At 46.5% G+C, this 24,673-nt stretch overlaps 1 protein-coding gene across 4 annotated transcripts in view; it reads right to left on the reverse strand.

Moving 5' to 3' along the window:
• The window catches only part of dcbld1 (discoidin, CUB and LCCL domain containing 1), a 193,371-nt gene that overhangs the window by 11,683 nt on the left and 157,015 nt on the right, over positions 1-24,673 (reverse strand). For 3 of the 4 annotated variants that reach the window (XM_072499405.1, XM_072499402.1, XM_072499404.1), the window contains one exon: positions 232-333. In XM_072499405.1, coding sequence (XP_072355506.1) covers positions 232-333 — 102 coding nt within the window. The remainder of the gene's footprint in view (positions 1-231; positions 334-24,673) is intronic. The other variant, XM_072499403.1, reaches the window with a different exon arrangement.

Raw genomic sequence — 24,673 nt, forward strand, 5'->3', positions numbered from 1 at the left:
ACACCATTAACCTTCGGGTTCTGTGCTCACCCCTGGAGTTACTGCGGGAAACTGGTTGAACTCTGGCAGAATTGCGGGGCTCTAGTCCCTAATTGTAACAGTAAAATTACTTCCTATTATACAGGGGAAATGTATTAATGTCACTAACTCCCTAATTCAGGCATAAATCCCCAATCAGCTATTGCTTAATTTGATTAAATTAACAAAGGAAGCATTACAGTAATATCTTACCACAATTTATATCCTTTGTAATTATAGGGTCTGTATTGTTCACATTTTCTTTTTCCAGGATATCAATATGATGTATAGATTTTTGTTTAATACCTGTAAATGCTAGAAAAATGCAAAATGATCTGTCTTTGTAAAGAATACACATTTAACAGCATTATTTCAGAGTAAGCAAAAGCAGATCACATTTCGTGCAAGGATCACATCACATCTGTTGTGAAAATCACATATCTATTACACTGAAACCATAGGTAATCACACAAGTGATGATGATATTTTTACTTTATTTAGTTCTCTCCTCCACCCATTGTATTCAGGATACATATTTTCTACAGGGTTTCATCATGTTCCCCATATTCTCTCTTCTGTTTGGTAACTCTTTGATTTCATCGTTTTATTCATTTCTCCAATCTCCTTTTTAAGCTACATTGATCCCTCTGCTGCACCTAGAATTCAAAGGGCTTATTTCCAAAATTGGCTTGGATTTCCAAATTATCCAATCATATAAAAGTAGGTAGTACCTAATTTCATTTAAACTAAAAAAAATTGCAATTATATAGCACCTTTAATTAAACAGAATGTCCCAAGCTTTTAACAATAAATTATTGAATTAGAAACTATGGGTGCGATTTAATGGCTGCGTTGCGCTTAAGCAAGAGCGCAACATTAGATTGCAGGGAAGGCCAAAATCGATGACTGTGCCGGGCGCCGATCTGTTTGTGATCTAACCGGCCCGCCCCTGTTGGCGAAATCAGGATCCGCCGGTGCGTGGCGAAAAACCAATAGTCACCACTTAAGGCCAATCTCCATACAATTAATGGGAGCGACACCCCACCTAACGGCCTCCTGTGGTCTAATGGCCTCCCCAGCAAGTGGTCACACAGGCACCGATTGCTACTCCTTTTTTAAAACGTGAAGCTGGCAGAAGGGCTGCTGCGGAGACCTGAGGAGTTGAGTAGCTCTTCACTCACAGGCAATGGGGGCACTGGGGTTGCTGCCCCGGTGCTTGGAAGGAGGGTTGGGGGTGTCCCCGGGGGCCAGCCTTGTTGAGGTGGGCTACCATCGGGGGGGGGCAGCCATAGACCTGGCTGGGCGGGGGGTGGGGACGATCGGTGTCTCAGTGCTTGCGGGTCTGCCATGCTGCCCCTGATTCGGGTGTTCCTGATCCTGGGACATCCCCATCCAGCCGGGTCCATTGACCACCCATAACTGGCCGCATGGCTGAAGGCTATTGCTAATTGGGAATTGGCAATCGTATTTAAGTGAGCACCTCACACCTCCCAAGTGGATAGGCAGGCCATGTAGTATGTGGGAGCTATTGCCTAGCATCCCAATCAGACCGTAATGCCTGGACATTGTGTCTGAATACTGCGGGAGGCAACACCATGGACCTAGCAACCAACATCCAAACAGCACCGGGGACATTTCAGTGACCAGAGGGCGGGTGTGTGCACCGGGGAGGGTACCAGTGCCATGTCGAGGCAATGGTACATGTGGGTGTCTGGAGTATAGGGTGTGGTGTCTGGTGAGCAGGGGCCTCTGCTGCAGTCGGGGTTGCATGGGCAGGGTGTGTCGGATGGGCCCCGTGGTGGGGGACACCTCTGGTTGCAGTCTCTCACCCTTTCCCAATTCCTTACAGCTATTACACGCAATGGACGATATCTTGGACCCTGTGGAAGCTGCCCACGTGGTGCTGTTGGCAGGTCAGGTGGCCAGACACCGGAGGAGGCCGCAGCAGCGTCGACAGAGACAGAGACTCGAGGTGGCAGCCCATGTGCAGGGCCCCGTCCCAGAACCCATCAGACCAGGGAGGGACCCAGAGGGGGAGGCCGCTGATGACCATAGTGTCAGGTATCGAACATATGACGGAAGTGTGTGCCAAAGGAGGTTCCACCTCAACAAGGAGATGATGGAGCACCTGTGCCATTATTGGGGGGGGGGGGGGGGGCAATTAACGTTTTATAGCGGTGACGGCCTTGCCGGTTCGAGCTTCGGGAAGTTTGCAGCAGTTCCCCCTCGCTACCACACTTAGAAACATTTTGGTTAAATCGCGCCCACTGCAGTGAACGGAGATTGGGCTAAGCACCAAATTCTCCATCCTCTCTGGCAGCAGTAGCGAGGCGGAGTCACACGGAGAATTCCACCCTATAGATACCCAATCAAAGAATCCTGTTTAATATTAGAATTGGAGCAGTGAACACACACCAAGTTGTGATATTTGGGCTCAAACTTTTGAAGGATGGTAATCACAGTCTAATGACATTCCGCCCTTTTTTACTTACACTGGAATACATATTGAGCTGACTTTCTGATTCGGGCTGGGTGAGAAAAGTGCAGTGCAGCAGGTTCCTGACCTTCAGTCTAGAGCAGCAAAGACGGACGAAAGGAAGAAACAATGACACTAGCTGTACAACAGGTGAGTTTAGCCACTTTGAGAAGCCAAGGAGAAGTGTGTAAGGTAAGTGGATAGAATGGGGCGGAAAGGAAGAAAGAAACATGGTGGTGATGACATGGGTGGGGTGAGGGGGTGGGGGCAGATGGTCAGCCTGGTGTGTTGGGAGGCAGGGTGTATGGGTTTGGGGGAGGGGGGGGTCTGTCGGGGGCTTTGGGAGATGTAGGGCAGGTGTGGGGTAGCTAGGAGCGGGTTGTCAGGAGGGTAGCTGAAGGGATTAGGAGGGTAGTCGAGGTGTTGGGGGGGGGGGGGTAGTCGCAGGGCAGAAGGTAAGTCAGCTGTGAGTTGGGGTTCAGTACAAGTTACTCAAGAGTTCAAAGTGGATTTAATTCTTCTACCTTTCCCTAGGGAACTCTTCTGCGAAGAGTCAGAACCATCCGAATCCTCCGATTTAAAATCGGAATATCGGATAATTCCCAAGTGAAGGATAATTGCCCATCAGAAGTTTGAACTTCCCGGGCAATTCTCGTGCATTTCTTGCATGGCGACTTTCCGGGGATCCCCCAGTGCATTTTCTGGACGACCTCCGGGATACAATCCTCTGGATGACGAATGTGATATAAAATAGTTACTTTAAAGATATTAGTTACTGTAATGTAGATATAGGCCGGTCTAACTCATGTTAGTTCACAGACAAAGGATTTCAGAGAGCATGGCAAAGGAGGGGGGATGGGGTGTTTAGAGTATGAGAAGAAAAGGATGCTGGGTAATAAGAGGCCAGGGGAAGGGATGAGAAGTGAGCCAATTAGGATGTCTGGCCAGGTCAGGGGGGGTATAGGATGACCTATGGGAATTGTGTATGTGAAACTTGATACCATTTGAATGTGTTGGTAGAGATTGCTTTGTTCTTCCGAAACACTCGATTCTGTAGACCTAGGAGACTGCTTGTGTTCTGGGTTTTGTGAAACGAGTCAGACTTGCAAGTCGAATAAAAATAACTAATGCTATGCCTACAAATCCATCTCGAGTTTTATTGAGGCCAGACTGACGGGTAAAGAATTTATTATTTCTCATTGAGATCAGAAATGATGGGCCCTGGTAATTTAAAATAAATGGATGAACGCTGCGTTAGAGTGGTAGGCAGGTAGATGCAAGTTGAACAAATTAAATATATATATAATAATGAATGTAAGAATTTACATTTATCCAAGCTTCATCAACAGAGCTCTTCCTTATATGTTTTAATAAATTGACTAATTGGTGCTGAACATGGGATATCAAGGTGGAGTGTAGTAAGGGGAAAATATTGGGGCGGAGGGGGAAATTGAGAATGGAAAATGGACAGGGTGCATGACAGAGACATGGAAGATAGGAAGGGAAGGGAAGGGACAGGGCAGTGAACATACTAACATATGAATTTGGAGCAGGAATAGCCACTCGGCCCTTCGAGCCTGCTTGATAAGATCATGGCTGATTTTAATCTCAACCCCACATAGGGGCGGCACGGTGCAGAATGGTTAGCATTGCTGTCTCACAGTGCCAGGGACCCGGCTGACTGTCTGTGTGGAGTTTGTACGTTCTCCCAGTGTCAGCGTAGGTTTCCTCCGGGTGCTCCGGTTTCCTCCCACAGTCCAATGATGCACGGGTTAGGTGGATTGGCCATGCTAAAGTTGTCCCTTAGTGTCCAGCAATGTGCAGATTAGGTATGGAATTACGGGGAAAGGGCAGGGTGGACACTCGTAAATAGGCAGAGTGCTCATTCGAAGTGTCAGTGCAGACACAAGTGAGTTGGATGGCCTCCTTCTGCAATATAGGGAGTCTATAAAAAATTCCTGCCTACCCCTGATACCCTTTCACACCCTCCTTATCAAGAATCTACCTCTTAAAAATATTCAAAGATTCTGCCTCCACCGTGTTATGAGGAAGAGCCCCAGAGACTCAGAGAAAAAAAAGTTCTAATTTGTCTTAAATGGGTGATCCCTTAAGTTTGAACAGTGACCCCTAGTTCTACACTGTCCCAGAAGTGGAAACATTATTTCCACATCCACCCTGTCAAGACCCCTCAGGATCGTATATGTTCCAATTCAGGAAGATGAAAAAAATGGTGGAAGCAAAGAGACAGGGTTGTGACCGTGAGAGTAAACTCGTAATTAGATAGGGGTTTTCTGCAATGTAATTTCAGTAACAGAAAGGAGGGCATGGGGAAGCTACCCTCTTCTCCTCTAGACCTAGAATCTCTTCTCAGGAGAGTGGAAAGAGTTGTAAAAAGAGGGAGTTTGTGTGGAACTATCCTTCTGCCCCCCCACCCAAGACTTGCTTCTTTCGGGCTATCACTTAATTTTCAGTAGGGGCGCAGACTGTTAGATTCCCATTTTACCATATTGGTGTCAGAGAGCTCGACCTCCATAGATTCTGTTATAACTTCAGCAGGAGTAGGTTTGGTGCAAACAAACAAATCAGCAAAACTGTTAGGAAACAAAGTTAGTTTTAAGGGGTTTATTGGGTTAAATGATGAGCTGAATTCTTCATTGTTGAGACAATGTCCCCACACCAGTGTCAAAACGGTGGAGTTTTACTCCTGAAATTCCTGCAGAAAAGTAAAACGAATTCCCTACAGGGGGCTAGCAGGGACCCGGAGTGAATCTCGCAGCTTTTGCTGCAGATACGGGCCCCGCACTTCCGGGTCAGAGGCTGCACATCCGCACGCCGGACTCAGACCGCGGAGCCAGACCCAAGAAAGAGATCCCCGATCGGCCACGTGCCCGACCCTCAAACCCCGCACATTAATGCCCCGGCTGCCCATAAGGCCGCCCCTGGTCTCCGATCCGCCCACCCCCGACCAGGGCGGCTGTGGACCGAGTCCGCAGCCACCACGCGAGCATCCTGCGGCAATAGCAGGATAGTTCCACGTCGTCGGGAACTCGACCGGTCGGGAGCAGAGGATTGCTGAGCGGGTCTCTGGCAATGGCCCCCAGGGGGCACAGCGTACTCCCTGGCGCTGGGCCCGATTACGGTGCCAAACTGGATTCTCCACCCTGGCGCCGGTCGCGAGTTTGGCGTCGGGCTGCAGAGAATCCAGCCCAAAATTTTAAATGTGTTTAATTTAATGTTTGCATGCCTGGAAGGGTAAAACCTATAGTTAGATTTATGTTGGACAAATGTGTTTGTGTGTGTGTGGGGGGGGGGGGTGATATCAATCCCAACTGTGATTATATTGTGCTTAGAGAGGGCTACATCATGAATAGTAAATAAACCAGCAATGGTTGCTTAGTAACTGGGGCCTTATAAGGTAGAGAAGCTTTTAAGGTTTAGTCTAGCTAATTTGATTGAAGTTGTAGATAGGTAGTGACAGAGAAAGCAGCTCTCACAGTTCTGCTAGAAACAGTTAGTTTTAAAAGGCTAAAGAGGGAACGTCTCTCTCAGCCTTGCTAAAAGAAAAGTCATACTATTGAGATATGGTTAAGAAAACAGATGCCGGAAATCTAAAGTCCAACTAGTTGTGGAAACTCTGAAATGATGAGAAGTTTCCAAGAAGTCTGGAGTTAACAGAACAGAGGAAACTGGGGACCAGGACAGATTACTGTTCAGTAAAGTCACAGAGTTGAAAAGGCATTGGATAGTGAGAGGCCAGAAAGATATCTACAGTAGTGCTAAAGTTTGTGAGAAATGGCTAGTTTGGGAGACATTATTTGAAATAACTGTGGAAATCGGTGGCTAGACCTCGGAATTTGTTTAAAAGCTTTTAAGACAAAGTAAACCTGAAGGCAGAGGTGTAAAATCTGCTGTGATGGAAGCAACTGAGGGAAAGCATAGTTTAAAAGAAGATTTGAAAGTGGAATTTGAAATCACTTGGATGGAATTCGGAGTTCAGTGATACAAGGTGGCTCACCATAAGAATAATATCGGGAGATTTTGAGGAGAAATCCAAAGACATTCATTTGAGTTCAGAGAGGAGTGTGTCTTGCCATGGTCATCCTGTGTACTTAAAAGGGACTTTGTGTGTTAATGAGACCCTTGTAGTTTAAGATGAATGTTGTAATCCATGTTAATCTTGAAATTTGTGTGTAATTGTTAAGATAAGTAGGAAATAATGGAGCATCATAATCCAATTTTTTAATGTTTAATACATGTTTTTTTCTTGTTAAAACTCATTAGCGGTCCTGTAACTCTGTTCCTCAACATTTTATTAATATAAGTTAAAGTTACGATCTTTTGAGCCAGTGTTCCATTCTAAGATATTCCTGTCCAGTTACAACATCAACTAGGATCGTAACACAAGACATTGCAATGTTTACAGGCTCATTGCCACTGGTGCTGCCCACTTGTTGATTGGCATGAGGGATGGGCAACCAATCAGATTACTACATTTCCTCCTGCTTCAGCTATGTTTATAAACTACACAACACTCGTAATGCCTCTTGGCTTTAACTTCTCCTCTTCTACAAATCACGTCTCTGAGGTGTTCTGCAGGAACGGTCAGAGTCACACCATTCTACCAGGGGAATGTTCTCGAATAGTGGAGTCTAGCACTTCAGAAAAAAGATGATCCACTGGAACTGGTGGTTCTGTATTCAACAGCTAATTGGATGTATCAGGAATAACAGCTGTAGGGCAACTACACACTTCAGAGTTTGACAACAAAACATAAGTCACAGGTTGATCTCATTGGGACGTTTCTCTTGCTCGAATGTGATCCACATGTCTGTGCACTATTTTGTTCTCAACTTGAACTCAAAATGACAGTGGGCCAGTTCCTGAAATGATGGCTCCTGGAGTCCAGCATGGTCCACTTCTAAAGTTAGGCACATACATGCGGTTGTCTACTTTGAATGTACACTCATTCCTGTGTAGGTTGTGGTTTATTTTCTGATTGCTTTTTTAAAAATGTCACTTTCCCCTCCAAATTGGGAAACACCAAATCCAAATGTGCGCGCAAACAGTGTTTCATCAACAGCTCTCATGCTGTGGAACCAGTAGTCTCTGGTGTTGTGCAGTAACTCAGAAGGAATCTGGAAAGACAGGACTCTAAGTACCTCCAGACAACTGCCTCAAACCAACTTTAGAGGTCTGGAAAGCTCTTTTGGCAAGGCCGTTTGACAAAGGATGCCAGAGAGCAGTCAGATGCAGTTCAGATCTGTGAACCTCGGAAATTTGTGCTGTTAGAGCGGTTCCATTGTCAGAGACCATAATCTCAGGTAAACCATGTAGACAAAAGGAGTGATGCAGCTTCTCAATAGTTGCAGTTGAAGTTGGCGTCTTTGTCCCGTAGATATCACTTCGAACATGCATCGATGAGTACCAGGAACATGGTACCCAGAAGGGGCAGATACCAGAACATTCAGTAGTTGAGGAACTGTTGGACATGGGCAACCTAGGGAGGGGAACTGTGGGGACCTGTACGGGTGACTGTTGGAGGAGGTATGCTTCCCATCCCTGGGCAAGACAAGGGAAAAATGGGAGGAGGAACTAGGCATAGAGATGGAGGGAGGATTCTGGATCAAAGCACTGCACAGGGAGAACTCCACCTCCACATGCGCAGGCCTCAGCTTAATGCAGCTAAAGGTGGTGCACCTAACCAAAACCCGAATGAGCAGGTTCTTTCCGGAGATGGAGGACAAATGCAAACAGTGCCAGGGAGGCCCAGCCAACCACATCCACATCTTCTGGGCCTGCCCCAGACTTGTCGGGTTCTGGACAACCTTCTTTGAGGCGATGTCCACGGTTGTGGGGGTGAGGGTGGAGCCCTGCCCAAAAGTGGCGGTCTTTGGGGTTTTACAGCAGCCCACACTCTTTATTGGGGGGGGGGGGGGGGGGGCAAGAGCGACTCCCTAGCCTTTGCCTCCCTAATTGCCCACCGGAGAGTCCTGCTTGGCTGGCGATCACCAGCACCACTCAGAGCTGCAAACTGGCTGTCCAACCAGGCAGAATTTCTCAGGCCAGAGAAAATAAACTTTGCTGCCCGGGGGTCGGAAGAGGGCTTTTTTTTTGTTTTCTGTTATGTGGGTTTGCAACATGTAATTTAATTTATGAACTGAAGTGTGAAACATGAAATGTGAAAAACAATAAAAACATTTAAAAAAGAAAGCTTTGTCACATCTCAGACCAGGGATTCTTTGCTGATATCATGCAGTAATTAAGTTATACAGTACAAATTTAATTGATATTATGGTCAGTGAATTATTTGAGTACTGATTTCAATATGTCACTAATTAGCATAAGATATCCACAACATGTGAGGAGGCAAGCAAAACCACCGGTACATTCGGTGCAAAAAGGAGTTGCAATGATGTCAATGCACCTGGATCTGCAGCTGTGTAGTTGGCTATAAATGGTTGTAAGGCTGGTGAGTGAGACTATTGCTAAATTTTCTTATGAGAACATTCATGGCAAAAATAAAAAGTAGGAACTGGACAATTACTAATCAAGAAGTGATCTAAAAAGTGAGACCAGTAAAGTGTTCAACGGGCAGGCATCCATACATTTTGACAGAAATTTCCACTATCAGAACAAGTTTAAAAATGAGACTTTACTATGAAGGTGACTTAACCTAACTTTGACAATCTTCAGATACTCGACTTCAGTACATTTATGAGTCGCAGAAAAATCTGTAAACAAAGCTGAATATGAAGTCCATGACATCTTGGGTGGCTCAGCCGCATAGGAGTGGAGGAAGAAGAATGGAAGAGCAATAGTGATGGGGGATGAGACATTAAGGGGCAGCTAACCGACTCACAGAATTGATACGGATCAGAAGGTCATCCGACCCATCATGTCTGCACCAGCTCTCCAAATGACCATTATGACTGAGTGCCATTCTCTCACCTTTTCCATATCCCAGCACATTGTTTCTATTCAAATAATCATTCAATTCCGTATTGAATGCCTCGATTGAACCTGCCTCTATCACATATCCGGGAAGTGTATCCCAGACCCGAACCACTGTTTAAAAAAACTTTTTCACACATCGTATTTGCTGATTTTGCGTATCACTTTAAATCTGTGCCCTCTTGGTCTTGCTCCTTTTATGAGTGGAAACAGTTTCTCCCTGTCTACTCTGTCCAGTCCCCTCATGATTTTGAACTCCTCTATCAAATCCTCTCTTAGCCTTCTCCTCTCCAAGGAGAAGCGTTCCAACTTCGCCAATCTATCTTCTTGACTAAAGTTGGTAAGAGTTATTAAATAGATCATCAAACAGGGTGGGGTATGGTATTAATCATGGGATTAGAGAAGCATGTAGCATGGGTAATACAATAATCGTGGGCATAGTCAGTCCGCATGTAGACTAGGTAAACCTAATGAGCAGTAATGATGTGGAGGGTGAACCTCTGGAGTATGCTAGGGATAGTTTTCTGGAGCTGTAAGGTGAGAAACTGACTAGAGAACAGGCTATTTTAGAGCTAATGCTATGTAAGCTGAAAGGTCTAATTAATAATCTTGTAAAATTACCTTTCGGGACGAGTGAGCATATGAAGCCAGGGTGATAAATTTGAACAAAGGAAATTATGATGGTATGAGGGGCAAATTGGCTGAGGTGGATTGGGGAAATACTTCAAAAGGTATGACAATAGAGAGGCAATGGATAGTCTTTAAATAATTATAACATAGTTGACATAGTTTACAGCAACTGTACATTTCTTCAAGGCACAAAAACTGAAAAACAAGTCAGTGAACTGTGGCTAACAAAGAAAGCTAGGGATTGTACAAGATTAAAAGAAAAGGCCTTTGAAGTTGCCAGAAATAGTAGTAAACCTGAGGATTAGGAGCATTTTAGAATACAGCAAAGAATAAACCAAAAAACTGATAAAGTAATGTAGAATAGAATATGAATCTAAAAAGCAAAAAACATAAAAACAGACTTTAAAAGCTTCTATAGATATGTAAAAAGGAAAAGCTTGGCTGAGACAAATGTGGGTCCATTACAGGCAGAGTCAGGAGAGTTTATAATAGGGAACAGAGAAATGGCAGAGAAACTAAATGATTATTTTGTGTCGGTCTTCACCAAAGAATATACAGGAAATCTCTCAGATGTAGAGATCAAGGCACAAACAAAAATGAGGAATTGAAGAAAATTAGTAATTAGAAGCTTGTATTGAAGAAATTAATAGGACTGAAGATTGCTAAGTCCCTGTGACCTGATATCTCAGTATTGAAAGAGATAGCTATGGAGATTTGGTAGTTATCTTCCAAAATGTTATAGATCCTGGAATGTTTCCTACAAATTGGAAGGTAGCATATTCAGCCTCACTATTATGATGGGAGGAAGAGAAAAACAGGAAACTGCAGACCTCTTAGCCTTACATTAGTAGTGGGGAAAATGCTGGAATCTGTTATAAAGGATATAATAAATGGACACTTAGATGACAATGATCTGATTGGGCATAATCAACATGGATTTATGAATGGGAAATCATGTATGATGAACCTGTTGGAGTCTTTGGAGGATGTTGCTGACAGGATTGATAAAGGGGAGCTGGTGGTCATTGTATACTTGGATTTTCAGAAGGCTTTTGATCAAATCCCACAGGAGGTTGGTTCGCAAAATTAAAGCACATGGAATACGAGGTAATATATTGGTATGGATTAAGGATGGGTTAACAGGCAGAAAATAGAGAGGAGGGTTAAACGGTTCAATATCTTGTTGGCAGGCTGCAACTAGTGGGGTACCACAAAGATCAGTACTTGGATCCTAGCTGTTCACAGTGTATATCAAGGATTTGGATGTGGGGACCAAATATAATATTTCCAAGTTCACAGATGACACAAAGCTAGGCGGGAATGCGCGTTATGAGGAAGATGTAAAACGGCTACAGGAGGATTTGGACAGACTTAGTGAGTGGGTAAGAACATGGTAGATGGAATATAATGTGGAAAAATGTGAAGTTATCCACTTTGATAGGACAAACAGATGTGCAGAGTATTTCTTAATGGCAGGATAACAGATAGTGTAGATGTACAAAGGGGCCTGGTGTCATCGTCAGTATCACTGAAACATGCAAGCACAGGATGCAATTAGGAAGGCTAATGGAATGTTAGCCTTTATTGCAAGAGGATTTGAGTCTTGCTTCAATTGTACAGAGCCTTGGTTAGACCGTACCTGGAATACTGTGTGCAGTTTTAGCCCCTTACACTGGGGAAGATATTATTGTCACAGAGGGAGTGCAACAAAAGTTCACCAGACTTGTTCCTGGGATGGCAGGACTGTCCTATGAAGAGAGATTGGGGAAACTGAGCCTGTATTCTCTAGAGCTTCGAAGAATGAGAGGTGATCTCATTGAAACCTACAAAAAGGGATAGACCGGGTAGGTGCAGGTAAGATGTTTTCCCTGGTTGGGGAATCTAGAACTAGGGGAAACAATTTCAAGATAAGTGGGAAGCAACTTAGGGCTGAGGTGAGGAGAAATTGTTTTACTCTGTTGTGAATCTTTGGAAATCTTTACCCCAGAGGGCTCAGCAGAGTATGTTTAGAGCAGAGATTGACAGATTTCTAAATACCAATGACATAAAAGGATATGGGGATAGTGTGGGAAATGGGATTGAAGTGGATGATTAGACATGGGGTGCAATTCTCCCTAAAATTTCTAAGTTCATTTGTGGCGGGATCTTCAGGGAGTTCCCGCCGGCTCTGCTGGCGAGTTCCCCACCACTATTCAATGACACTTAGTCACTTTTTGGGCCCTGGGGAGTTTCCCACCGGTTTAGCTCGCTTGGGAGCTGAACTCTGAGATTGGGCTGCCATTTTGAAAGGGTGCCCCAATCTCGAAGTGAGCTTGAGGGTCCCCTACACCCACCGCCCCCCCCCCCCCCCCCACCCATGGGCAATGTCACCCCCCACACACATGGACACCACCCCACACCCCTCAAGTGAGGACACCCCACTATGGGGTCCTTGAGGGGTCCCCTCTCTTCATGCCCCCCACACTCAATTACAGGTCCCTCCCGTCCCAGGACACCCACCCATTACCCCCCCAAACTCTCGGAGCCCCCTACTTAGCTGTCATATCCCTCCGTCCCTCAACCCCCCCCCCTCCATCCCCTCTCCTTTCATGGGCATGCTGGATCCTTGGCAGTGCCACCTTGGCACCCTTGCATTGATGCCCTGGCACCCTGGCAGCAGTGCTCTTTCCAGTTTGGCAGTGCCACCCTGGCACCTTGGCAGTGCCAGGGAGGCAGTTCCAAGGTGCCCACATTCCAGGGGGAGGGCCATGGGGCCCCCCTGCACTGATCTTGACCATCCAGGGGTGTCCGATGGCTCAGGAGACCCCCTGAGTGCCGTTCCGCCTCATCCACATTTGTGTGGACCAGTGCTGAATGGTGCCTGGCTGCAGGCCTTTCTTGGGAGGCCGATGGATCCCGCAACACCGATGGATCCTGGGTAAGTTCTCCGAAGTTGGTTTAAAACCGGCTTTGGTGTGCGCCGTTTGGTCCAGCCCCATGTGGGCGGGGTCCTGACTCGGACGCCTCGCAGGACTTGGGTGGGTCCTGCGAGGCATGAAGACTGCTGGGAGAGGCCTCTCCCGAAATTCACCAACCGCACCGCGCTCGAGCGAGAGCGCAACGCGGCCAGTGAATCACGCCAATGATCATATTAAATGTCAGAGCAGGCTCAATGGGCTGAATGGCCTACTCCTGCTCCTATGTAGCTTTCAATGGCTGTTCCCCTCGCACGTGATGGATTTATGCATCAAAGCAACATGCAACTAATAGTATCCACAAAGATATGGGACGGAACCTTATTACGAAGGTCAATATTTTCCAGCTAAACACAAACAGCTGTAACATAGTTTCCATCACCTTTTTACGTTTATGGTTCTTAGTGAATTTTATCCAAATTCCCATGTCCCTGGGCGAAGGTCCCTCAAATAAAAAAAATCAAAAGTAGTAACTGCCTCAGTAATTTCTGCAGACAGTCCACTGTTCCAATGCAAAGCACCTATCTGTGCCCAGACTTCCATTAATCTCAAACGCGGCAAACTGAAAATACTATTCAGGCATACTTTGGTGTCTTCACTATTATCATTTAATAAGGCATCCACTGAAAACATTCAAATGCAAATTCTCTATTGGCTCACCCTTGTTCAGTGCCTACATCAACTCTGCCTTCTCAGCGACCTTCTCCGGTTGGAGAAGATTAACTTTGAGTTGAGGGGGTCAGAGGAGGGCTTCGAGTTCCAATAGGGGTTGTTCATGACGCTATTTGAGGAGGTGTTTATTGAAGGGGGATGGGGCTAAAATGGGAAAATTTTACAAACTGCTGACTGTGATTTATGGAAGGTGTATTTTATATTTTGCTGTTATTACATGTATTTGGGATAAAATACCTTCTTTTTAAAAAAACTTTGCCTTCTCAATTTTCCCTCAAATAGTCTATGACACTATTCAAAGAAGAGCAGAGGGGAATTCTTCTGGTTTTCTAGCAAACATTTATCCTTTTATCAACACCGGTAAATCAGATTATGTGATCATTTATATCGGTGGTTGGTGGGACCTTGCTTTTTGCATGCTGGCTGCCATTTTCACCTACATTACAATATACTTCAAAACTACCCAATAGGCTCTCATGCACTTTTAAACTGCTTGTGAACATGTAAGGTGCTGTGCAAAAATACTTCAATAGCAAAGATAATTGGACATAATGTCAAAAAGGGCCTTGGTTGGCATTCATCTGCTTTGCTATTCCTATGTTCATAACACAAAATAAGTGTGATTTTAACCTTTATTATTTTATTCTCTCATCCTTAATAATGTAAAAGTAACTTGCAGTTTCCTGAAAAGAAAAGCTCTGCAAAATCTTTCAGCGTAATCAGAAATAGAGCAAAAGGCAGACTTCCGGTGATGGCGGGCAGGAGACAGCCGCATTTTGAAGGGCTCCCGTTCGGGAACGGCATTTTCGGGGATTAATGCCCTGTCCCAGGGGCAACAGAGGTGGCAAAAGCAGGGAGAAGGCACAGTGAAGGGAAATGTCAAAAACACGTAAAAGAACGGCAGTGAAAAAAAGCAGCTGAAAGTCAGTTGGGGAGTGGAAAGGTCACCGCCGGGACGGCAAGAAAAGTGGAGGCTGGGGCACCAGGGGAGGCCGCATTGCCCATGGCTGAAGAAATGACTAAGGTGATTGGCGTTGAACTCGAAAGGCAGTTCACAAAGCACATGGAGGTGATGAGGAAGGAGATGGGGGCGGTATTGAAAGTGCTGGTGGAGAAGGCAATTGCCCATGTGAGGACGGCGGTATTGAGCGCAGTGGCGGAGGTGCGGGAGCAAGGCGAGGCGCTGAAGGAAGTGGAAGAGACATTATTGCAGCACAGTGGTCAAATTACCTCAATGGGGAAGGAGATGCGGAAGGTGATGGAGATCAACAAGGGTCTGCGAGCCAAAATTGACAACTTGGAAAACAGATCCAGGCGACAGAATCTGAGGATTGTGGGTCTTCCCGAAGGAGTGGAAGGCCCGAGGCCGACTGAGTATTTTGCCACGATGTTGGCGAAGCTATTGGGGGAGGGGGATGTTCCCTCCCGATATGAACAAGATCAGGCTCACTGGTCGTGGAGGCCTGTATCAAAGGGGAGTGAGCCGCCAAGAGCAGTAACTTTGTGTTTTCGTAGGTACAGCGTGAAGGAGAAGGTCCTGTGCTGGGCAAAGCAGAAGCGGGTGGTGCAGTGGGCTGGAGCTGGTATACGCATATATCAGGACTATACGGTGGAGCTGGCGAGGAGGCGGGCTGCCATCAGCCGGGTGAAAAAAGCACTGTACATCAGTAAGGTGCGGTGCGGCATAGTATACCCAGCTAAGGAGACACACCCTGAGTGAGACACACCCAGAGTGGGAATTTGGAACTTGGAAATTTGGTGCAGTGAGGTAATTCACGCAGCACGGTAGCATTGTGGATAGCACAATTGCTTCACAGCTCCAGGGTCCCAGGTTCGATTCCGGCTTGGGTCACTGTCTGTGCGGAGTCTGCACATCCTCCTCGTGTGTGCGTGGGTTTCCTCCGGGTGCTCCGGTTTCCTCCCACAGTCCAAAGATGTGCAGGTTAGGTGGATTGGCCATGCTAAATTGCCCTTAGTGTCCAAAATTGCCCATAGTGTTGGGTAGGGTTGCTGGGTTATGGGGATAGGGTGGAGGTGTGGACCTTGGGTAGGTTGCGCTTTCCAAGAGCCGGTGCAGACTCGATGGGCCGAATGGCCTCCTTCTGCACTGTAAATTCTATGACATCTATAAAATAATTTGGTGCAGAGTGGGAAAGGTGTTTTTTCCCTACCGTTTTGTTCTCTTTCTTCTGGCCTGTAACTATTAATCTGCAGGGAGAGAACCAGAGAGCATCTGAGACCCTCGGGAGGTAAGGAAGTGATTTTTATTCATTTTTACTTTTATTACCTTTTCGAATTGTGTGTGGGGGGGAAAAACTGAAGTGACATCACAGTAAAGCTGTGACCTGATTCGCTGGTTGGGAATCTACACTATATTAAAAAAATTAAGCATTGTTAAACTAATTAAACATAATTACTTATTACTTAATTATAATTTAGAGGGGTATCTAAGCCAGAGATCGGAGTGTACTGTATTTAGCTTTCACATTAAAAGTAGAAATCTAGTGCTAGGAAACATATAGTTAACAGTAACTTTAAAAAAAAACTTTTAAATTTAATTTACTAATTAATTGACGCAATGTCAATTAGAGGGGTGCAGTGCTCTGACTGTGAGATGTGGCAGCTCCGGAAGCGTCCAGCGTCCCGGATGGCTTCATCTGCAGAAAGTGCACCCAACTGGAGCTCCTCACAGACTGCACGGTTTGGTTGGAGCAGCAGTTGGATGCACTTAGGAGCATGCAGGTGGCGGAAAGCGTCATAGACAGCAGTTATATAAATGTGGCCACACCCAAGGTGCAGGCAGGGAAATGGGTGACCACCAGAAATGTCAGACAGTCAGTGCAGGAATCCCCTGTGGTTGTCCCTCTCTCGAACAGGTATACCCCTTTGGATACTGTCGGGGGGGATAGCCTATCAGGGGAAAACAGCAGCAGCCAGAGCAGTGGCACCATGGCAGGCTCTGATGTTCAGGAGGGAGGGTCAAAGCGCAGAAGAGCAATAGTCATAGGGGACTCTATGGTCAGGGGCACAGATAGGCACTTCTGTGGACGTGAAAGAGACTCCAGGATGGTATGTTGCCTCCCTGGTGCCAGGGTCCAGGATGTCTCCGAACGGGTAGCGGGCATCCTGAAGGGGGAGGGCAAACAGGCAAAGGTCGTTGTACATATTGCTATTAACGACATAGGCAGGAAGGGGCATGAGGTCCTGCAACAGGAGTTCAGGGAGCTAGGCAGAAAGTTAAAAGACAGGACCTCTAGGGTTGTAATCTCGGGATTACTCCCTGCGCTACGTACCAGTGAGGCTAGAAATAGGAAGGTAGAGCAGCTAAACACGTGGCTAAACAGCTGGTGTAGGAGGGAGGGTTTCCGTTATCTGGACCACTGGGAGCTCTTCCGGGGCATGTGTGACCTGTATAAGGAGGACGGGTTGCATCTAAACTGGAGAGGTTTAAATATCCTGGCTGCAAGGTTTGCTAGTGTCACACGGGAGGGTTTAAACTAGTATGGCAGAGGGGTGGGCACCGGAACAATAGGTCAGAAGGTGAAAGCATTGAGGGAGAACTAGGGAATAGGGCCAGTATGGCTCTGAGGCAGAGCAGACAGGCAGAAGTTGCTGAACACAGCGGGTCTGGTGGCCTGAAGTGCATATGTTTTAATGCAAGAAGTATTACGGGTAAGGCAGATGAACTTAGAGCCTGGATTAGTACTTGGAACTATGATGTTGTTGCCATTACAGAGACCTGGTTGAGGGAAGGACAGGATTGGCAGCTAAACGTTCCAGGATTTAGATGTTTCAGGTGGGATTGCGGGGGATGTAAAAGGGGTGGCGGAGTTGCGCTACTGGTGAGGGAGAATATCACAGCTGTACTGCGGGAGGACACCTCAGAGGGCAGTGAGGCTATATACGGGTAGGGATCAGGAATAAGAAGGGTGCAGTCACAATGTTGGGGGTTTACTACAGGCCTCCCAACAGTCAGCTTGAGATAGAGGAGCAGATAGGTAGACAGATTTTGGAAAAGAGTAAAAACAACAGGGTTGTTGTGAAGGGAGACTTCAACTTCCCCAATATTGACTGGGACTCACTTAGTGCCAGGGGCTTAGACGGGGCAGAGTTTGTAAGGAGCACCCAGGAGGGCTTCTTAAAACAATATGTAGACAGTCCAACTAGGGAAGGGGCTGTACTGGACCTAGTATTGGGGAATGAGCCCAGCCAGGTGGTAGAAGTTTCAGTAGGGGAGCATTTCGGGAACAGTGACCACAATTCAGTAAGTTTTAAAGTGCTGGTGGACAAGGATAAGAATGGTCCTAGGATGAATGCGCTAAATTGGGGGAAGGCTAATTATAACAATATTAGGCGGGAACTGAAGAACATAGATTGGGGGCGGATGTTTGAGGGTAAATCAACATCTGACATGTGGGAGGCTTTCAAGTGTCAGTTGAAAGGAATTCAGGACCGGCATGTTCGTGTGAGGAAGAAGGAGAAATACAGCAAATTTCGGGATCCTTGGATAATGAGAGATATTGTAGGCCTCATCAAAAAGAAAAAGGAGGCATTTGTCAGGGCTAGAAGGCTTGGAACAGCCAAAGCCTGTGTGGAATATAAGGAAAGTAGGAAGGAACTTAAGCAAGGAGTCAGGAGGGCTAGAAGGGGTCACGAAAAATCATTGGCAAATAGGGTTAAGGAAAATTCCAAGGCTTTTTACACGTATATAAAAAGCAAGAGGGTAGCCAGGGAAAGGGTTGGCCCACTGAAGGATAGGCAAGGGAATCTATGTGTGGAGCCAGAGGAAATGGGCGAGGTACTAAATGAATACTTTGCATCAGTATTCACCAAAGGGAAGGAATTGGTGGATGTTGAGTCTGGAGAAGGGTGTGTAGATAGCCTCGGTCACATTGAGATCCAAAAAGACGAGGTGTTGGGCATCTTGAAAAATATTAAGGTAGATAAGTCCCCAAGGCCTGATGGGATCTTCCCCAGAATACTGAAGGAGGCTAGAGAGGAAATTGCTCAGGCCTTGACAGAAATCTTGGGATCCTCACTGTCCATAAGACCATAAACCATAGGAGCGGAAGTAAGGCCATTCGGCCCATCGAGTCCACTCCACCATTCAATCATGGCTAATTTCAACTCCATTTACCCGCTCTCTCTCCATAGCCCTTAATTCCTCGAGAAATCAAGAATTTATCAACTTCTGTCTTAAAGACACTCAACGTCCCGGCCTCCACCGCCCTCTGTGGCAATGAATTCCACACACCCACCACTCTCTGGCTGAAGACATTTCTCCTCATCTCTGTTCTAAAGTGACTCCCTTTTATTCTAAGGCTGTGCCCCCGGGTCCTAGTCTCCCCTGCTAATGGAAACAACTTCCCTACGTCCACCCTATCTAAGCCATTCATTATCTTGTAAATTTCTATTAGATCTCCCCTCAACCTCCTAAACTCCAATGAATATAATCCCAGGATCCTCAGACGTTCATCGTATGTTAGGCCTACCATTCCTGGGATCATCCGTGTGAATCTCCGCTGGACCCGCTCCAGTGCCAGTAAGTCCTTCCTGAGGTGTGGGGCCCAAAATTGCTCACAGTATTCTAAATGGGGCCTAATTAATGCTTTATAAAGCTTCAGAAGTACATCCCTGCTTTTATATTCCAAGCCTCTTGAGATAAATGACAACATTGCATTTGCTTTCTTAATTACGGACTCAACCTGCAAGTTTACCTTTAGAGAATCCTGGACTAGGACTCCCAAGTCCCTTTGCACTTCAGCATTATGAATTTTGTCACCGTTTAGAAAATAGTTCATGCCTCTATTCTTTTTTCCAAAGTGCAAGACCTCGCACTTGCCCACGTTGAATTTCATCAGCCATTTCTTGGACCACTCTCCTAAACTGTCTAAATCTTTCTGCAGCCTCCCCACCTCCTCCATACTACCTGCCCCTCCACCTATCTTTGTATCATCGGCAAACTTTGCCAGAATGCCCTCAGTCCCGTCATCTAGATCGTTAATATATAAAGAGAACAACTGTGGCCCCAACACTGAACCCTGCGGGACACCACTCGTCACCGGGTGCCATTCCGAAAAAGAACCTTTTATCCCATCTCTCTGCCTTCTGTCTGACAGCCAATCGTCAATCCATGTTAGTACCTTGCCTCGAATACCATGGGCCCTTATTTTACTCAGCAGTCTCCCGTGAGGCACCTTATCAAAGGCCTTTTGGAAGTCAAGATAGATAACATCCATTGGCTCTCCTTGGTCTAACCTATTTGTTATCTCTTCAGAGAACTCTAACAGGTTTGTCAGGCATGACCTCCCCTTACTAAATCCATGCCGACTTGTCCTAATCCGACCCTGCACTTCCAAGAATTTAGAAATCTCATCCTTAACAATGGATTCTAGAATCTTGCCAACAACCGAGGTTAGGCTAATTGGCCTATAATTTTCCATCTTTTTCCTTGTTCCCTTCTTGAACAGGGGGGTTACAACAGCGATTTTCCAATCCTCTGGGACTTTCCCTGACTCCAGTGACTTTTGAAAGATCATAACTAACGCCTCCACTATTTCTTCAGCTACCTCCTTTAGAACTCTAGGATGTAGCCCATCTGGGTCTGGAGATTTATCAATTTTAGACCTCTTAGTTTCTCTAGCACTTTCTCCTTTGTGATGGCTACCATATTCAACTCTGCCCCCTGACTCTCCTGAATTGTTGGGATATTACTCATGTCTTCTACTGTGAAGACTGACGCAAAGTACTTATTTAGTTCCTCAGCTATTTCCTTGCCTCCCATCACTAGGTTACCAGCGGCATTTTGGAGCGGCCCAATGTCTACTTTTGCCTCCCGTTTGTTTTTAATGTATTTAAATAAACTTTTACTATCATTCCTAATGTTACTGGCTAGCCTACCTTCATATTTGATACTATCTTTCCTTATTTCTCTCTTTGTTATCCTCGGTTTGTTTTTGTAGCCTTCCCAATCTTCTGACTTCCCACTACTCTTTGCCACATGATAGGCTTTCTCTTTTGCTTTGATGCATTCCCTAACTTCCTTTGTCAGCCATGGCTGCCTAATCCCCCCTCTGATAACCTTTCTTTTCCTTGGGATGAACCTCTCTACTGTGTCCTCAATTACTCCCAGAAACTCCTGCCATTGCTGTTCTCCTGTCTTTCCCACTGGGCTCTGCTCCCAGTTGATTTTCGTCAGTTCCTCCCTCATGCCCCTGTAGTTACCTTTATTTAACTGTAACACCTTTACATCTGATTCTACCTTCTTTCTTTCAAATTGGAGATTGAATTCTACCATATTATACTGTCTTCAGGTGATGTCCGGGAAGACTGGAGAATAGCCAATGTTGTTCCTTTGTTTAAGAAGGATAGCAAGGATAATCCAGGGAACTACAGGCCGGTGAGCCTTACGTCAGTGGAAAGGAAATTACTGGAGAGAATTCTTCGAGACAGGATCTACTCCCATTTGGAAGCAAATGGATGTATTAGTGAGAGGCAGCATGGTTTTGTGAAGGAGAGGTCGTGTCTCACTAACTAGATAGAGTTTTTCGAAGAGGTCACAAAGATGATTGATGCAGGTAGGGCAGTAGATTAATTATAATCCGCAGGGATCAGTACTGGGACCTTTGCTGTTCGTAGTATATATAAATGATTTGGAGGAAAATGTAACTGGTCTGATTCATAAATTTGCAGGCGACACAAAGGTTGGTGGAATTGCGGATAGCGATGAGGACTGTCAGAGGACACAGCAGGATTTAGATCGTTTGGAGACTTGGGCGGAGAGATGGCAGATGGAGTTTAATCCGGACAAATGTGAGGTAATGCATTTTGGAAGGTCTAATGCAGGTCGGGAATATACAGTGAATGGTAGAACCCTCAAGAGTATTGAAAGTCAGAGAGAACTAGGTGCACAGGTCCACAGGTCACTGAAAGGGGCAACACAGATGGAGAAGGTAGTCAAGAAGGCATACGGCATGCTTGCCTTCATTGGCCGGGGCATGGAGTATAAGAATTGGCAAGTCATGTTGCAGCTGTATAGAACCTTAGTTAGGCCACACTTGGAGTATAGTGTTCAATTCTGGTCGCCACACTACCAGAAGGATGTGGAGGCTTGAGAGGGTGCAGAAGAGATTTACCAGGATGTTGCCTGGTATGGAGGGCATTAGCTATGAGGAGAGGTTGAATAAATTTGGTTTGTTCTCACTGGAGGGAGGCTGAGGGCGACCTGATAGAGGTCTACAAAATTATGAAGGGCATAGACAAGAGTGGATAGTCAGAGGCTTTTCCCCAGGGTAGAGGGGTCAATTACTAGGGGGCATAGGTTTAAGGTGAGAGGGGCAAGGTTTAGAGTAGATGTACGAGGCAAGTTTTTTTACACAGAGGGTAGTGGATGCCTGGAACTCGCTGCCGGAGGAGGTGATGGAAGCAGGGACGATAGTGACATTTAAGGGGCATCTTGACAAATACATGAATACGATGGGAATAGAGGGATACGGACCCAGGAAGTGTAGAAGATTGTAGTTTAGTCGGGCACCATGGTCAGCACGGGCTTGGAGGGCCGAAGGGCCTGTTCCTGTGCTGTACTTTTCTTTGTTCTTTGTTTGTTCTTTGTTGACCTACAAATCCAAGGACTTTTATTTCGGGACGACGGAAGCAGCGGAGGAGTTTGCGAAGGCAGAAGGACTGTGGCTGAATTGAGAAGTGGACTTGTAGCTGTATTTTTTCACTGCGGTTGGTGGATGTGTTGAATGAGCGGACATTGTATATACTTAGACAAGGGAAGAGATGGGACTTTCGCTTGCAATGATGGTTCTTTGGGGCTTGGATGCGCATGCGGGGTTTGTGTGCTAAAGGGGATTTTGTGGCTTTTCTTGGACTGGGCAAGGGGGAAAGAGACCCGGGCGGGGGCCGCCACGCTGGCCGGCTGAACGGGAGTGAGGTGGTGGGAGGGGCTGCGGCCATCGGAGCCCGGCTGAACAGGTTCTGATGAGTCTAGCCGGGGTGGAAAGTTGGGGGGAAGGAACAGAGGTCGGGGAGAGGAGTTTTGTAAAAGGAAGTGGAGGGGAGGAGTCGGTGTGGGGGGGGGGGGGGGGCTAGCAATGCATGGGTGTCATGTACGGTACTCTTTCGGGGATTGGATGGCATTGAATGTTAGGGGGAGGGGGGGAGACTCTATAGGTCAACGGTGACCATAGCTGATTCCTGTTTCCTTTTTCTTTTTTTGTTTTTTTTTCTCCTTTGTTTGTCCGACCGTGGGTTTGTTTTATTTGATGCTTGTACTACCAGGGGGGTCGTTGTTTGGGGTGGTGGGAGGATGGGATCGTTGTTGTTGATAAGGGAATTGACTTTGTATTTGTTACCGTTTACTGCTTGTTGGTGGGGTGTAAATTTAGAAGAAAATGTGAAAATGGAGAATAAAAATATTTTACAAAAAAAGAAATAGAGCAAAAGTCATTATTTGGCTTTGGGACATGCCGAGGTTGCGAAAGATAATATTATTATAAATGCAAATGGCGCCAAGGAGGCCCGGCCAGCCACGCCCACAGGTTCTGGTCTTGCCCAAGACTCGTCAGGTTCTTCGACGGAATGTGTAAGGTGGTGGGGATGAGGGTGGTCCGTGCCCAAGAGTGATGGTCTTCAGGGTATCAGAACAGCCAGATCTGTTCATGGGGAGGGGGGGGAACGGACGGACGGACGCCCTTGCCTTTGCCTTCCTAATCGCCCGCCGGAGAATCCTGCTCGGCTAGCGAGCGGCAGCACCTCCCAAAGCTGCAGACTGGCTGTCCAGCCTATCGGAATTTCTCAAGGTGGAGAAAATCAATTTGCCATTCGAGGGTCGGAAGAAGGCTTCCACAAAATGTGGGAGTTATTCCAAGTCCTGTTTGCAACCAACAACCAAAAAACCAGAGGCAACTGAAAGCCACAACAAAATAACGTATGTTAATGAAAGGGGTTGAGGGAGGATGGGAAGGGAACAATGAAACATAGAACCCAACCAAGATCAGCAAGCACACCAGTGATTAGAAGGAGAGGGGGTCGAGAAGGAAAGGGGGGGGGCGGGGTAAGGAAAGTGGGGGACCCGGTTGGGAATAAGCACTCACTGGAGAACACAAAACAAGAAGCCGCAACCAATGTAAAAAACTAAAAACAACTGATGTATATACAAATTTTCCTTTTTGTTTTGTTTGTTTTATTATTTCATTCCTGTTATTTTTCAACGTATGTTCACAATTGCCTTTGTCTTGCATAACTTAAAAATCCTTAATAAGAACACATTAAAAAAAAAGGCAAATTCTTCCTTTCGAATGGTCGATGAAGATCAGGGCCGGGATTCTCCGAAACCCCGGCCAAGTGTTGATGCCGGCGTAAACACCGGAGTAGTGTTCGCCGGTGTTCACGGGGCCTCCTGGGCCAGTTATTCTCCGGATTTCAGGGGGCTAGAACAGCGGCGGGGTGTTGTGCGCTGCCGCGGTGCCGAAAGCTGGCCCGTCTCTGCGCCGGACCCCGCGCAACATGGCGGAGCCCTACATCCCCCCCTACCCCCCCGGAATGAGCACGCTTGCCGATCGGCAGCACCCGATCGAGGGCCTGGCCACCCTGGAGGCCTCCCCCGGAGTCGCTGGTGGGACTCGGTGGAACTCGGCGGCCACTCGGCCGTTGATAGCGGCCCCCGATCGCCGCTGCGACCGCACGGGCGCAATTGGTGCCGATTCTCTGGCCGCCGGAGAATCAGCAGCCTGACGTCGGAGCGGCGTGGTGGGATTCTCGCGCCCCCCCCCCCCCCCCCGGCGATTCTCCGACCCAGGGCTCGGAGAATCCCAGCCCAGATTATTCAGTCAAAAGAACATCGATTAAGAAGATTCATGATTATTATGCACTTATTGCAGGTATACTGATAAAAGATTGGAAATATAATTAGAAACTCTCATCATAGTGCACTGATCAGTTTTGGTTGAAAATGAATGTCGATTAG

The sequence above is a fragment of the Scyliorhinus torazame genome, chromosome 4 (assembly GCF_047496885.1).
Source record: "Scyliorhinus torazame isolate Kashiwa2021f chromosome 4, sScyTor2.1, whole genome shotgun sequence".
NCBI classification, from domain to species: domain Eukaryota; kingdom Metazoa; phylum Chordata; class Chondrichthyes; order Carcharhiniformes; family Scyliorhinidae; genus Scyliorhinus; species Scyliorhinus torazame.